The sequence below is a fragment of the Salvia miltiorrhiza genome, chromosome 6, assembly GCF_028751815.1.
Source record: "Salvia miltiorrhiza cultivar Shanhuang (shh) chromosome 6, IMPLAD_Smil_shh, whole genome shotgun sequence".
Taxonomy (NCBI): Eukaryota; Viridiplantae; Streptophyta; class Magnoliopsida; order Lamiales; family Lamiaceae; genus Salvia; species Salvia miltiorrhiza.
The window spans coordinates 7,827,494-7,843,092 of NC_080392.1; the positions used below are offsets into that span (position 1 = coordinate 7,827,494).

The 15,599-nt window shown below is 31.6% G+C and overlaps 1 protein-coding gene and 3 long non-coding RNA genes across 6 annotated transcripts; 3 read left to right on the forward strand and 1 right to left on the reverse strand.

Annotated features, from left to right (window-relative positions):
- The first annotated feature begins 281 nt into the window (after nt 1-281).
- On the forward strand, nt 282-3,155 carry LOC130988366 (uncharacterized). Its single transcript, XR_009090070.1, has 3 exons — nt 282-414; nt 2,267-2,333; nt 2,935-3,155. It is a non-coding gene; the product is annotated as an uncharacterized LOC130988366 (long non-coding RNA).
- Nucleotides 3,156-5,534: 2,379 nt separating this feature from the next.
- Nucleotides 5,535-14,880, forward strand: LOC130988367 (heme oxygenase 1, chloroplastic-like). Its single transcript, XM_057912190.1, has 5 exons — nt 5,535-5,819; nt 8,524-8,625; nt 14,046-14,269; nt 14,352-14,459; nt 14,534-14,880. Exons 1-5 carry the CDS (start codon nt 5,606-5,608, stop codon nt 14,627-14,629), a joined length of 744 nt encoding a protein of 247 aa, XP_057768173.1. The 5' UTR covers nt 5,535-5,605; the 3' UTR covers nt 14,630-14,880.
- LOC130988368 (uncharacterized) lies at nt 6,022-8,150 on the forward strand. Its single transcript, XR_009090072.1, has 5 exons — nt 6,022-6,375; nt 6,675-6,700; nt 6,893-6,956; nt 7,295-7,362; nt 7,885-8,150. It is a non-coding gene; the product is annotated as an uncharacterized LOC130988368 (long non-coding RNA).
- On the reverse strand, nt 9,332-11,556 carry LOC130988369 (uncharacterized). 3 transcript variants are annotated; one of them, XR_009090075.1, is made up of 6 exons: nt 11,315-11,556; nt 11,174-11,217; nt 11,032-11,066; nt 10,619-10,669; nt 9,808-9,903; nt 9,332-9,674 (listed from the first exon to the last, which is right to left on the reverse strand). It is a non-coding gene; the product is annotated as an uncharacterized LOC130988369 (long non-coding RNA). The 3 variants fall into 3 exon arrangements; XR_009090073.1 differs by having other exon boundaries at nt 9,332-9,642; nt 11,174-11,220; XR_009090074.1 differs by having other exon boundaries at nt 11,174-11,220.
- Nucleotides 14,881-15,599: the final 719 nt, after the last annotated feature.

A 15,599-nucleotide genomic window follows, 5' to 3' on the forward strand; every position in this document is an offset into this window, starting at 1 on the left:
AAATCGGGATTTCTCGATAAACGTGTAAATCTCGTTTATCAGAATTTCGAGAACGAGCTTGTATTTTCTATATTTATATAGAATTACGAGTGTAATAAAAGTGAGTAGGAGTTGAGAGGGCGAGTAACGAAGAGTATGGGTAGTTAGTCATTAAAACGAGACGAGACGAAACGAGATATTTAACGACTAAATATCTAGGCCTACCCTACCAAAACCACCCCCCAACCGCCCACTACCCTTAACTCACGCTGCACACAACACACACACACTAATTTGTGCTGCACACACACTAAACCACATTAGAAACACACACACACTTCACGTAACACCATTGTTGAGAAGCTTAAGCTTTTGACCTCCGATTTGAGCACCGAGACGAGCGCCGATCATCTTTTCGATCACGTATCTAAGTAGGTAAGATCTCTACCTACGTTTTGATGGTTTTCTTTTCGATTTTCGTCGACGTCGAAAAACGTCGATTCTCGACTTTATTTTGAAACGACGTCGGATCGTCGTGAAATTTTAGTATGTTGTTCTTGGGTAGATGTTGAGCATGTTTAATGAAGGGAGTAAGAACGGAACGAACCGTAGCTATGAAACCCATGAGGGCAGCCCCGTTTTTCACATATTAGCTTGTCTTTCGATTTTTGTTTGATCGTTTTGACTTGATATTTGTGCTTAGGGGTATGCTAGAATCGATATATATTAAATTCGTATTTTTCCAAGCACGAAAATTGTATAAATTTTTAGAGTATGATTATTTAAATTCGTGAAGTTTGAAACGTTGCATAATGAATATTATTGCGTATATGTGTTCTACGATATCACATGAGCATGCTAATTGATTTACAATTTATGGATGATAATTGTTGAACGAAATTAAAACTGGAATTCTGTCAAAATTTTACAGCAGTTTCAAGCTTATGTTTCGATGAGTTTTCATTGCTTGATGGCTCTGAAATTTTAGTATGTTTATCTATGATATGTGTATTTCGTTGCTGCAAAATTTCATGTCTTTTGGATGATGTTTGCTATTTTAAAGATATTTTGAAAAATCCTTGACAGAATCTGTCAACTATTGGTAGACTTCACAAAAACGTTTATATCTATTAATCCATGAAGGATTTTGCATCACCGTTTTTTTAAACGAAACTAGACTTCAATACTTTTCTAAAAACATAAGATTTCGATTTTTATGACCTCTGAAACAGAGCAGTTTATTATTTCAAAAATGCCCTGTTCTGCTGTCATATTTGTCCAACAGTAAAAGTGTATGAGTTTCATTGTTTATTTGGCAGATCATATGAACGTTTTCTCTTGTGAAATTTTAACCAAATCTTCAAGGATACCTTTAGTTTTGGATGATTAAATTTGATGGAATTTTATTAAGGTTTGCCTTGGTTTCTAATGGCCTAAACAAAATTGGCAGAAACTGTCAATCTTTGACAGCCTGCACTAAAAGAGCAATATCTCCAAAAACCTTTAACCTTTTTGGTTAACTACCATTTTTAGAGTGAACTACACTTCATGAAGTTTTTGAGATCAATTGGTATGAGAGTTTATGATGATTGAGTTGGTTGTTATGAATTTTTAAAGATGACACAAAAACAGTAAAACTTTCTAGAAAACAACTTGATTATATTTGTTTTGATGGATGATACGATATGACTAAATGGTGTGAGTTGTGAGAGTTATGATTAACGCACATAAATGTTGGTATCTGACAGTCGAACAATTGGTGTCGAGTATAAATGATAGTTTACTGATAAAGAGTTTTGATGATTTTGAATTGTTTGGTTTGCGTTGAAAAGATGTCAAGATGTTAAGTTTTGAGTCGAGAGACGAGTTCACGTAGTGAGATTCACGCGTTGAAATCTCGTGGCTGACATTATATGTGAATAGGTCATGCCGAATTTTTTAGTGAAATTAGAATTTGAGCATAGTCGATTCTTGTTGACCCGTGACTCAAATACATGCCTAATGGAAAGTTTAACTTTCTAATTGGTTAATTAGACGAGATGAGAGCGAATAGATCTGCTAAGAAAGTGGACTTTTCGATGTGTTAAATATTTCTTTTAATTGAAGCGCTGCTAATTATAACATAAGGATGTTATAATTAATGAGTAATGATGAGAGATAATAATTGTTATATTGATTAACAATCAAGAGAGATGAACATTAGAGATACTAATGTTTCATAAAAGAAATTAGATTATTAATCGAGGTTTCTTTTATAACTTCTCACCAATTCTTCATAACGATGAAGGTCCTTTTGGGAAGTAACGACTTGAGGGAGAGAGTGACGTTACTCATTGATACAGAGACACAACGAGGTGGGCATTATTTTTACTATACGTATATAGAGATCCCCTGCGTATCGTAGGCCTCTTATACGAATGAATGCATGAGATGATTTAACTGTTAATTTCAGTTTTATATATCTATCAAACGAGTTTAATGCTACCTCTGAACAAGTTATTTCGTTACAAAATCTTTGAGTTATAGTTATTTCAAGTATTGTCTTGCCATAAAATGTTTAAATTTTAGTATGATATCTATCTGTTTTGGCTTTGCCAATGATGCAATCGAATTCGGGTCCTGAGCAGTTGATAGCTATCCTGCCAGGGCTAGTGTACACCAGTGACCGTGAGTCATCTAGCGGGTTGGCCGGTCAAGTGACCGTGAGAGGTGGCCACCTCTCCGGCACAAAGTTCCAAATATGATAGATTACAAGAGAACTTAGTCTGCAGACGAACTTTAAGAATCACAAATGAATTTAGTAAGCTTGGGCCTTTTTAGCGAAAAACTCCCTTGCTGTACTGTTTATGATGGCATGACAATTTACAGTTTTGAAGCATGTATTTTTATACCTAGGCATACGTGCCCACTGAGTGCTTTTGTACTCAGCCCTGCATATGTTTTCTAAATGTGCAGGTTGAGCTGATGTGATGATGGTGCTGCAATGAGCGGAGTCTCCAGGGTTGTTAATAAATAGTTAACCTGTCTAGAATATGTCTTCATACATATGTCTAGCTACTTTCCGCTGCAAGATGTTGTTGATGTTATAGTATGTTATGTCATACTTTGAGTCTTAAGAGAATGGTTTCATACGATGTATAACTTGATTAATGATATTAATTAAGTTTTATGCTGTCTTTCATAGACTGTTTTCAATTGAGTATTAATGAATAAAAATGACGAGTTTTATTAAGATGAGTAAGTTTTACGGCTATAAATGACGCCCCTTTTCTTCCCCTTCTTCTTTAACCCCATCCCTAGTCGTGGATCACTCGGCCTAACTATCCCTAGTTAGGGCGGGCTGTGACACATCAACATGTTGATGAAGGGATGAAGGGAGAAGATTGGATGATGCATGTATATTCATTGGGAGAAAATAAGAGTTTTAATACACATCTATATAATTCAGCAACTTAAATGGTGAGGTATGTTTTGAACAAACACAAAAAAGCAGAACGTCATATGTATATTTGAAAAATTAATTTACATTAATATTTACATTAAATAACACTAACATTATTTTGAAATGACACTAACACTATTTTATTTTATAAATGACACTATCATGTTATATAAATAATATTGTCGTGAAATGACACTAGCACTATATTGAAATGACACTTACATTAAATGACACTATCATGTTATCGAAATGACACTGTACATCTGGGTGCACACACTAACATTATATTGAAATGACACTAACATGTTATTGAAATGACACTGTACACTCGGGTGCACAGAAGAATTTGTGTAAGAAAAATGGAAGGGAGTATTATTAATTGGACTGTGAAATTTTATTATTATAAAGAGATATTAATTAATTGATAAATTAAAAGAGATATTCCATATTTAACGATATTTTTGGGGAAAGTAAATAATAAATTCATATTTTCCCAAGTCATCAAAGTTAACTTTAATTCTAGAAGAGTATTAACCGTACTCCAATCGGGAATGGCACCATAGATTATTCTTTTTTTGATACAGAAAAAAATTACCAATTTGAAATTTGGACCTAATGGTACGTGATTTACGCTTAATTTTTTTTTTATTATAATAACATTTGTTTAAATTATTATACTCATTTCATTCATAAAAAAGATATTCAAAGGGAGAGGCACGGATTTTAAGAAAACTTATGTTAGTGACTGGATAAAGGGATCCACAAGAAAAGTGAAAAAAAAAATTAAGTTAGTGAATAGAGAAAGATGCCCATGAGTTAGTGAGTGGAGAAAGTAATCAATAAATTATTAATAATAATATATTAGGACATTTTTTGTAGACGAATCAAAATAGCAAATTATGACATTTTCTTGTGGACAGAGGTAATAATTAATAAATAAATCTTAATTAACGAAAGAAAAATAAATATCCTAATGAATGATCAATCGTAAGAACAAATTATTAAATCAAAAATAAAAATATCATGTTTAAAAATAATCATATATCTTAATTGGGTATCACAAATACTCCTGTGCAATCGGTTGCACCGTGTAACTGGTTTCCAGAATGACACTTGGACATTTTCGAATGACACTACTTCAATATACAAATGACACTTAAATATTTCAACATACAAATGACACTTCTTTAAGTGTCATTTGTATATTGAAGCAGTGGCGGATTCAGGGGGGGCTAGGGGGGGCTGAAGCCCCCTCCCATTTTTTTTTTTTTTTTTTTTAATATAGAAATTTATTTCACTTAATATATCAATATATATGTATATGTGTATATAAATAAGAAATAGAAGAAAAAATATAATACATTATTTCTAGTATATCCAACTATCCATATTATATAATTCTTTGAAATTGTACATTGATTTGTTACATTTATGTTATTTTTATCCTATTTTTTTTTCTTAATTAATTTTTAATGTTGAATTTGAGTCCATTCTAAAGTTAAAAGTAAAATAACTAATTATTAACAATGAAAGTTAGTTTATTTGTTTAGAAAATGAAATATATTTTTTTAAAAGAATGCATAAAAGTATTGTTTTGTATACTTTCAATCTACTTGATGTTGAATTAATTGAATTGCAAACATATATCTATTATATTAAGTGATTGTTAAAAAAATGCATGAAAATAAAGTGTACGGAATGTTCAAAAAAATTTGTTTCGGGGGCTCCCGCCCCCGAACCCCCGTGTAAATGTCTACATACGTCGTAGATCAATAAATTCAGCCCCCCCTAACCTCAAATCCTGGATCCGCCCCTGTATTGAAGTAGTGTCATTCAGAAACCAGTTGCACGGAGAGAGTGGCTCATTGGGTGTACATATATAATAGTAGTAGTATAATATAATAAATCGTTACAAAAATTGACCGAGATGCAAAAAACTGAAATCGAAAGCTGTACACTACACATGCATGCACACGTCCACTTGAGCAAGATGCAGATGACGTGGATAATATTAAATAGATTTGTTGTATTAAATACGCACGTCAAGCTGGATGATTGGATCTGTATATATACTTTTATAGAAATCGGATCTATATATACTATACTACTAATAGTTAGGTGGATCATCGATCCATGCAATATCATTGACCATTTTGCGTTAAGTGATAATAGAGTTGGTTGGGTATGGCTTCCATGATTTCCTTGTTCAACAGACCTCCTCAACCTCAACTGCTTCATGTGAAGCCTCAAGCTCCGGCGAAGAAATGGAGGATGGTGGTGGTTTCAGCAGGGCAGAACCCTAGGAAGAAATTACTTGCAGAGGAGATGAAAATGGCGGCGATGAAACTGCATAAGATAAAGCCGGGGGAGAAGGAGCCGGCCGGCATGGCTATTGCTAGCTGCACTACAAAAAAAATAGCCTATAGCTACACCCTTTTTATGACATTATGCAGAAGGTGTGGTTATAAATAATCTATTGCAACATTATATTTAATATATTGATTAATGCAAAATACGTTTTACATTATTACAACATCAAAAAGTCTCTGCCATTATATCATGTCAATTACGACACCAAAAAGGCAAAAAAATCCCACCGCTCCATACTGGAGTACTACAAAATACTAGCGTGAACTCTCCGTCAAATTAATTAACTTACAGGTTCTCAAAAAAGAAATTATATACGAAAAAGTCTGAAAAATAGAAACTATGTGTGCCCTCCCCACCTATTTCCAAAAGCAGTTTATAGGGTTCGTATTCTTTTCTTTTCAATCTCTTTACAAACAAAGAAACAATGAAAATTTTCCAGATCTTGTCACTTTGATTGCAAAATCTTTACATAATTAGATTTAAGGAAGGGGGCAGAGGGCAGAGGGCAGAGGGCGGAGTGCAAGAGCAGTTCTGGCGGCATCTCGTTCTGCATCTTCTTCTACTGCATCGCCGCTCTTCTTGAGGTGAAATTTTAGTCTTTGTTGCTTTTAATTTTTTGCAGTCTTATTGTTAAATGTTTAGATGCATGAATTCCGTATTTACTCGTTTGGTTATTGTAGAAAGATTTAAATTTATTTCATGTTTAGTCGGCTGTCAAGAATTTTTAAATAGATGATGTTAAACCTAGGGAAAAAGTTGCATACACAATTCTGTTTAAAGATTACATATGTGAGAATTTGTGCTTCATTTGGTTTGACTCCTATTATTTATAGTATCGTATAGTACTATTTTTATATCATTTACTTTTTTCCTATGGTTACAGGGATCGTGAATTCCATGGGTCTCAAGGTGCGAAAGAGGCTCAATTAATTTTAGATTTTAGTGAATTTTTTTTTACTGTGAATATATAGTACTCATAAACATATGGTGCACTATTTTGAGTTCATGAAACCTGATTTCTATCTGATGTTGTTCTGCATATTTTACATTTTATGTTAAATTCTTTGTATTGAAGTAAATAAGGTGATTTTGGTTTGGCAGGGAGTTTGCGATGTGAATTCTTGGAGGATTCACAAGCTCTTTCATATTTGTTACACTGCTCATGGTAAGAGAACTTTTTTTAAAAATCATATATTATATGATAATGGCATTGATGATCCAACACTTAATCTACGTCACTTATTCTTGGTGTTTGCTAACCATATTCCTAGTATTATCTTTTACCCATTTATATTGCAAAATATTGTGTAATTAGATATATAGATTAAATAAGCTGAACAAAGGTTTTATTTAATGTTCACTACTTTTCTTACAACTAATTTAAGATATTATTCTGTAGTTTGCTGGAATCCTCTTTGCTTATGCAAAACTAACACAAATATGATTTTGTATATGTTATTTTTGTTATGCTATATACCTTTGATTTGGATGTTTCATCTTCAGTTCATTTAAAATAGTCAAGAAATAATTGATATCATACCAAGATGCAGAGCTGCTAAGATGCAGAGCTGGTGAGTTTCATTGTTCTTAAACTATAATTTCTTATATACCTATTTACCTATTAATGTCTACATTGGAATAAGCTCTAGTATTGCTTAGATACTTTTCTGTTTAGTTTGGAAAGAATCATTGTTTTGTATTTAATATGGTTACAATGGGTGGATCCAATTTCCAAGAAGGCAAGAACTATATCTTACTTGATTGCTTAAGGCCTAATTATTAATATGAATAATGTAATAGCTTTATTACTCTTAGTTGTAGTATTCTAATTTTTTAGCCCCTCTATCCGTTAGATTTACCTTTTGTGTTATTCCCTTTGTTGAGTTCTAATGGCTCTTGATTTTATAGTGAGGTAATGAATTGATTTTGTGGATTGGTGTGAGGTAACTTGAGATAGCATTGATAATTCTGATATTTATTCATGGTTCAAGGTAAATTGATAATTATCGATTGTCACCTTGTCAAACTTCACATATGTTTCAAAGTCTTGATGTTTTTTAACCTATCATATTTGAATTGGTTGTTGGATGCAGGGAAGTGGGTACCAACAGGGGATAATGCACAAGAAGGTGTATATATAAAGCAAACTACTCATAGATATGAAAGAATGTCGATTGTCCATCACTTATTCAGGAGCATTATACTTGTACCTTATTTTTAGTTTGTCATTTTTCAATACTTTATATGGTTGATGTTATTACTAAAGCTATTAGCTTGTAGGTTTTGTATAAATTTTCATTGTTTGTTGATATGTTGACTGTTATGGAAGTAATATTTAATCAGAATTCTTTTTCTTTTAGTTATTGTTATTACTTTCATATTTTCGTTTATTTATAGCAATTCAATAGAAATTTACAATAAATTTGCGTAATATAAAATTAAAAAATGGTTTCGAAAGCATTAATTGTCAATAAAGAAATTTAATCAATTTTTTTAGTTGCTTATATATATATATTAAAATAAAATGGCAATTAATAGTGTCATAACAACTCATTTTACAATGGACGTGTAGATGCTTATTGCAACACATTAGAGTGTCTTTATATCTTATTATGCTTTAGCTACACAAGCATGGACGACACAATTAATCAATGTGGGGATAGGTTAAATGTTGCAACAAGCGGTTTATTGCGACAATTTTAGGTGTCTTTAAAAGCAATTTTTTTTGTAGTGCTGGGAGCCTACTCTTGATGGCTACTTGAGATTCTTGGCGGATACTAAGCTGATTTATGAAGCTCTCGAGAATATTGTCGACCGTGCTGTCTTCCCTCAATGTGAGTCTATATATCTTTGTTTTAAAGTCATGAAATGAGATATATTTGGGTGAAAAATATATTATACTTATCAATTATCATTCACTATATAGAGATAGAGAGAAATGTTACATTGAGAAATTAAATATTTTGTGAAATTGCGAAACATTGAATATATCAATAATTATGATGAATAAGATAATAAGTTGAAAATCTCATTACCCCGGAATTCAAACCCCAAACCAAAATGCTTGTTCATCAAAATCGCAGTGGGGCTCAATTTGGGGGAGGAAATCAAGATGAAAATCGAACCAGAAAACTGTAAGTATCACTACAAGAAAAATCACTTTAAAGGACATCAAAATATGTTGTAATAGATTATCTATAACCACATTTAATCTATAGCAACGGAGATTTTAAATGTCGCGTGTTCCAGTGTAGCTAAAGCTTAAATATGTATAATGACAAGAATAAGTGTTGCGATAAGTTCTTGAGAATCAGTTGGCATTTGAATAAATGCCATGATAGCCCATCAATTACCACATCTTCATTTGCCTGGAAAAGATATACGAATAATTTGTGATACTTTTATGCATTTATAAATATATTATAATATTATTAATGACGTCAATTTGAAAAGGCCATTTCACGGAAATTTAAGTATTTATTTACATTTTATAGCTTCAATTTCTATGGAAGAGTTATATAATTGGAAATATAAAAATAATGACAATTAAACACATCCAATACAATAAAAATCATATATTAATAATAATAATAAAAAAAATCAATGATCCCAAAAATTTGGAACAAGATGTCCATCACTTCATTAACTTTTATAGTAGCACTAATCGAACAACCTAGCTACTTAGAAAAATATCTAAAATTTCAAAGAAAAAATATATATAGTGCTAAAAAGTGATGGCATGTTGCACTCTTCTTCTGAAGCCATGTTGTGCATAAAATCTCCAACCCGTGTCTTTAGTTAATATGGCAAGCACCTTCTTCTTGCTACAATTTTAAAATTTGTCGTTTTTCCTGAATTTGATAGACCAATAAGAACGGTCATCCTGAGAACAAAACTAATATGAAAACATTTCAAAACCAAGACCAATATCTACTACTAGAAATTGGATCAAAGTATAAAGAGATAGATACATTCTATTGTTAAGAAAATAAAATTTGCACCATATGTAAGCATACCTTGATGGTTTCTACAATAATACTAACATCTTGAAGTATCTTAACAACTTGTTTCTTGACTTCTTCGATGGGTCATATACCTGATCATCCCTACAACTATAGAATCATTTATCATTCAATCCTAACCTAACTGAAGGAAATTGAATAAAAAATAATATAGTATACTTTATCTACATTGAAATTCTCATTGAAAGTAACAGGTTCATTTTTCAACAAACAGAAGTTAAGGTAAAAACATAAGAAAAGTAACATAAATATAAACTATACTCATTCAAAATGAACCAACTCATTGGGAATATTAGAGATACTGTTTTTCTACAGCCATTCTTCATGTTAGCCTATTATATTTTCTTAATAAAAATAATTTAGAAATTGAAATAAAGATATAACAAAGTATGACCACAACTGATTAATAGTGAAGAGCAGGGATTAGTAGGAAATAACCTGATATGAAATGTGCATCCAATTAGCAATCTAACTCAGCAATAGACTTTCATGTACATCAATAATTAAAAAACAATAATTAAAAGGAATATACAATAATTAAAAAAACTTTACAATATAACTTTAATAATTTCAACCCCCAACAACTTTACAGAAAAACAATAATTAAAAATTTCTCCTACTGATTTTAGCAATACTCTTTACAATATACAACAATGCCTAATAAAAGAAATAGATCCATCTAGTTAAGAACCGAACTTATTACTTGACATTGCAATGATAACGTTAATTTATAATTTCACAGCTACTATCATATAATAAGTTAACCAGAGTTAAATAATAAGAGTTGAGGGTGGAAAGCACATACACTGTAGATAGCAGTAGATAATGGCTCCAGGGAGCATCCATTTCAACCTCACTGAAAAATTTTAACAAAAAGCAAGATACTCATAGTATTTCTTACACAAAAAGCTAAATCAACATAGAATCAAACTTATGTCTTTATAAAAAATCTAAACAGAAAGAAAGTAGAGCATGATAAGAATTTGATATATATATATACACTTATAGGTCCATGCATTGCTAGACAATTGATACTAAACTATACTTCTGAAGTAACAATTAATATATCTAAATACTCAAATCCTGGAACTTGTAATGCACAAAAAGTTGAGTTAGATATATTAATTTTGCGCACTTTAATCGACTAGAAACGCCAAGCATATATGTGTCAATGTGTGTGTGAGACAGAGATAGAAACACTCACTGAAGAATACATACCAATTGACCGGAGAAGAGAAAGGCATCTAATGAAACTGAATTTCAGAAAAGGACGAACAAATATTAAAAAATAAACAAAATTAAATTAGGGCAGAATCAGATTTCAATAAAATGATCAGACAAAATAAGAGCATAGCCTTACCTCAAGGGTTCCTACAAATTGACCATTCCACTGATGCTGATGAACTTCTAAAAAAGAAGGGCAATTCAAACCATGAACAAAATTGAATTAGGGAAAATCAGATTTCAATGAAATAATCATTAGCGAAAAACGAGAGCATACCTTACGGGTTCCTTCATATTGAAAACAAAAATTTGCTGGGTGAACTTCTGAACTTTGAATTAAGAGAAACTGTGAACTTTGCTTCACATCTAGAGTAACCGTCTAGTAGAAAAGGAAATTTTTTAGCGCCATGTGCATATTACCGGGAGATTAAACTTTTTTTTTTTTTTTTTTGAAGGATGGGAGATGAAATTTATTGCACATAATCCCACCCCACTCAAAAAGAAATTATTCTCCCACAAAAAATCTAAATAATAACGTATCATATCCAAAATATTTAAAGATTTTAAATATTGCGCAAATAATGAATTTTAAAACAATCATTCATTATCCTTAAAAAAAAAACAATCCGAAAGAAAATTATTTGGTGGGAAGTATTGCCGCCTATGGAGCTATTTCTTTGTTTTGATTAATTAAAAATATTTTTTTTATCATAATCTGGAATTAAAAAAACAGTACTCCCTCCGTTCCACTCGAATATGCTTAATTTCTTTTTTGGGATGTCCTATTTCAATAGGCTCATTTTTCTTTTTGGGTAAAAAAGTTGTACTTAATTGGTGTGGACCACACCACTTTACTATTACTTTCCTACTAAAAAATACTCCCTCCGTCCCTAAAATAACTTCCTCTTTTTCCATTTTGGGACGTCCCCCAAATAACTTCCTCTTTCTTTCTTTCCATTTTTGGAAACCTACCCCACCACTAACAATACTTTATTTATTCTTACTTTTTACTTTTCATCACTCCCAATACTAATTATAACACTTTTCACAACTTCCAATAATAATTATATCACTTTTTCTCCACTATCAATACACTTTACAACTTTTTATTAAAACCCGTGCCGTCCCCAAAGAGGAAGCCATTTCGGGGACGGAGGGAGTAAGTTTTTTTAATTTTCGTGCCCAAAAATAGTGAGCCTATTGGAGTGAGACGAAGGTAGTATTAAGTAATTTCTTTTAAGCTGAAGAGTGAATCTGAATGTGTAAATGCTTTGATAATGAGGACTCCACAGCTGTCATCGCTAATCTATTAATTGTCATTTTTTAATTGAAAAAGTGCACTTTGATGTCATTTAATTTTATTAATTAATTAAACGTTGTTATCAACTCTAAATTAAAAATTCGGAAAGAAAAATAAAGGGTTGTGACGCTGATTAATGTCGTAATTAGGGTACTATAGAGGCGTGTATTTCTTTGTGCCATAATAGTCTAAAATTAAAGAGTAATTGTTGATATTTAGACGTTCGGTGTCACGATAGACACTTATGCAGACACATATTATTTTCTGTCATGAAAGGGGTGTAGCTATAGGCCATTTTTGTTGTAGTGTATATATAATTGGGCTTTAACGACCGAAAAATATCAATGACCGAAATTCGGTCGTTAATAAAAAAAAAATTATACACAGCAATGCTCGTCACATATAGGGGTGACCAATCGGTCGGTTCAGTTGAAAACCGATCCGATCTCTTAAAATCAAATCATCCAAAGTTTTAAAAAATGTCAACCGATCCAAACCAAAATTCTCCTTCCAACCGATTCGATCCAAAAATCATACTTAAACTTCGGTTTCGGTTCGATTTTCGGTTTAACCAAACTTTGATATAATACTTAAATTTATAATTTTACAAACATATTACCTGTCAATGAGAATTTTGTAACAAAATAAATTAAAACAACCTCAACTCAAATATTTAACATAAATATAAAATTTACCTATCCATTGACCAAGTTCAATTATGATCAAGTTGTACGCATAATATATATATATATATATATATATATATATATAACAAATTATTAAATTAAAAAACTTCGATCAATTTGGTTTCATCCGAATTTTTTAAATACAAAACTGATCTGACCAAACAAATTCCATTTTTTTAAAATTAGAATCGATCCAAAACCAAAACCATTCCAAACCAAACCAAACCAATCAAATACCAATGGTTCGGTTCGGTTATTTGGATCCGGTTCGATTTTGCTCACACCCCTAGTCACACATGGTTATTAGTAATTAAATTAAATTCAATTAAAATAACTTTAACGGCCATATATAATCAGTCGTTACAAATTAAATATATATTAATTAAATTTAATTACTTCGAATGCTCGTTAACAATAGAATACATTAAAAATATTAAAAATAACGCATAATTTAATTTCAAAATTATTACGACCGTCTGTAAAGGGTCGTTACAAAAATGCGAAAATATTTAACGACCATATTTATGGTCGTTAGGGGTTTACAACCATTTCTTATATGGTCGTTAATTTCAAAAAATAAAAAGAAATACGTATATATTATGTCGTAGTTTCATTTTTTTCAGTCGTTAGACCCGCTATTAATTTTAGCAACCGAAATATTCGGTCGTTGGAGGCGCGCGTGTTTTCTTGTAGTGCATCGATCTTAAACGATGTCGTTCCAAAGTTGCAAAGCACACAATTCTTCGCATGTACTTTTTGACAATAATATTAGTTTTAATTTGGATTGATGTTGTAAACCATACAAGATGTAGAATCTATATATTTTGCTGGTAATAGTGAAAATCGTATTGTTGTGTGAAGTAAAAGTGGCGTAGTAGTTGTATGTAAATTTAAATATATATACATTCGCTTGTAACACGTTTGGTTGCACATCTGAATATATGTGTAGCTACTGCACCTTATAGCAATTACTCAAGATTGAAGTTTAATTCATTAAAGTAATTAAAAGGTGTGTAAATTAGATGCAGAATTGAGGAAGACAGGGCTGGAGAGATCAGAGAGAATTGCAAAAGACATGGAGTGGTTTGAGCAACAAGGGCATCTCATCCCACACCCATCCTCTCTTGGAATAAACTATGCTGAATACCTCAATCAATTGTCTGAAAATGAACCGCACGCCTTCCTTTGCCATTTCTACATGACTTACTTTGGCCACACTGCCGGTGGTACGATGATTGGGAGAAAGGTCAGCCTATATATAGCTACCTATATCAACCAATAATCAATTAATTACTATACATCTTATCTACTTAATTAATGATTATTAGGTGGAGGAGAAGATTCTCAACGGCAAGGAATTGGAGTTCTACAAATATGAAGGAGATCTGCCCCAACTATTGCAGAATGTTCGAGATAAGCTCAACACTCTTGGGGAAGTATGAACTAGCTACCCACACTTACTTAATTATGTATGCCTACCTAGCCTTTAATTAATTAAATGTATTTGCAGGGATGGAGTCGGGAGGAGAAGGATCGATGCCTTGAAGAGTTTCAGAATTCGTTCAACTTTGGGGGCGATATACTTCGTCTTGTGCTACTCCACTGATCACTATCATGCATGGATATGGGTTCACATACAAACTCATCTAAGTCGATGCTCAGCATTGATTTCATTTACAATAATGTTTCTCTTTTTTCCTGTTGATTTGGGAAAAGGGAGAGCGGTGAGGTTTGAACCCTAAACGTAAGTGTTTACGGACTGAAGTAGGCATTGCATGAATGTCTCCTTTAGGACAAAATAATAATGTTTATTTGCTGTATTGCTTTTTATTTCTATGATTAATACATTTATGACAATTGTGTATCATACAAAAAAAATAAAAATAAAAAAAATACTCACAGACACACACACATGCAGTAAAGTACTCTCTTAGTTGGTTCAAACACCTAATTTAGTGATTAATTGGAGGAAATCTTATTAATCGAGCTTAATTTCGTGGTCGAGTGTATCATATAGCTACTAACATGTGGAAGATCTTTTATTTGAATAATCATCAATACTATATTAAAAGGAGAATCTTTGATTTAAAAATAATTTGAAATTGATTTTAAATTAATTTTAATAGAAATTTTGTAAATTAAGGAGAAATTTATGCCATAAACAATGCAAAATTTTAAAAAAAATATATTTCCTCCGTCTCATATATATATATATATATATATAGGGGGCGGTTATTCAATAAATCACCCTTATTTTAAGAATTACGAACCAGCAAAAATGTATGAATTTTATGTATAACACGCATGAATAAACTGTATAAAGGCATGAATTGCGAAAATAATTTTTTGCTACCTTTGGAATTCGAACTCAGGACCATGAATTTATCCAACAAGGTGATGAATCAACCATAGATCTTGATGATCTAAGGACTGAAAATGGTTCATAATTTATATTTTAAGAAGCGTTCTTATTTTAGCCTTCCCCTATATATATATATATATATATATATATATATAGATATATAGGGTTAAGGTGCAGATAGGCCCCTTAAGTGGAGGCCCTTAGAGCGTTTCAG

Coding starts and splice junctions, on each gene's coding strand:
- LOC130988367 (XM_057912190.1), top strand. CDS start 5,606: ATGGCTTCCATGATTTCCTTGTTCAACAGACCTCCTCAACCTCAACTG. Junction 14,270..14,351: donor GTACGATGATTGGGAGAAAG/GTCAGCCTATAT, acceptor AATGATTATTAG/GTGGAGGAGAAGATTCTCAA. Junction 14,460..14,533: donor AGCTCAACACTCTTGGGGAA/GTATGAACTAGC, acceptor ATGTATTTGCAG/GGATGGAGTCGGGAGGAGAA.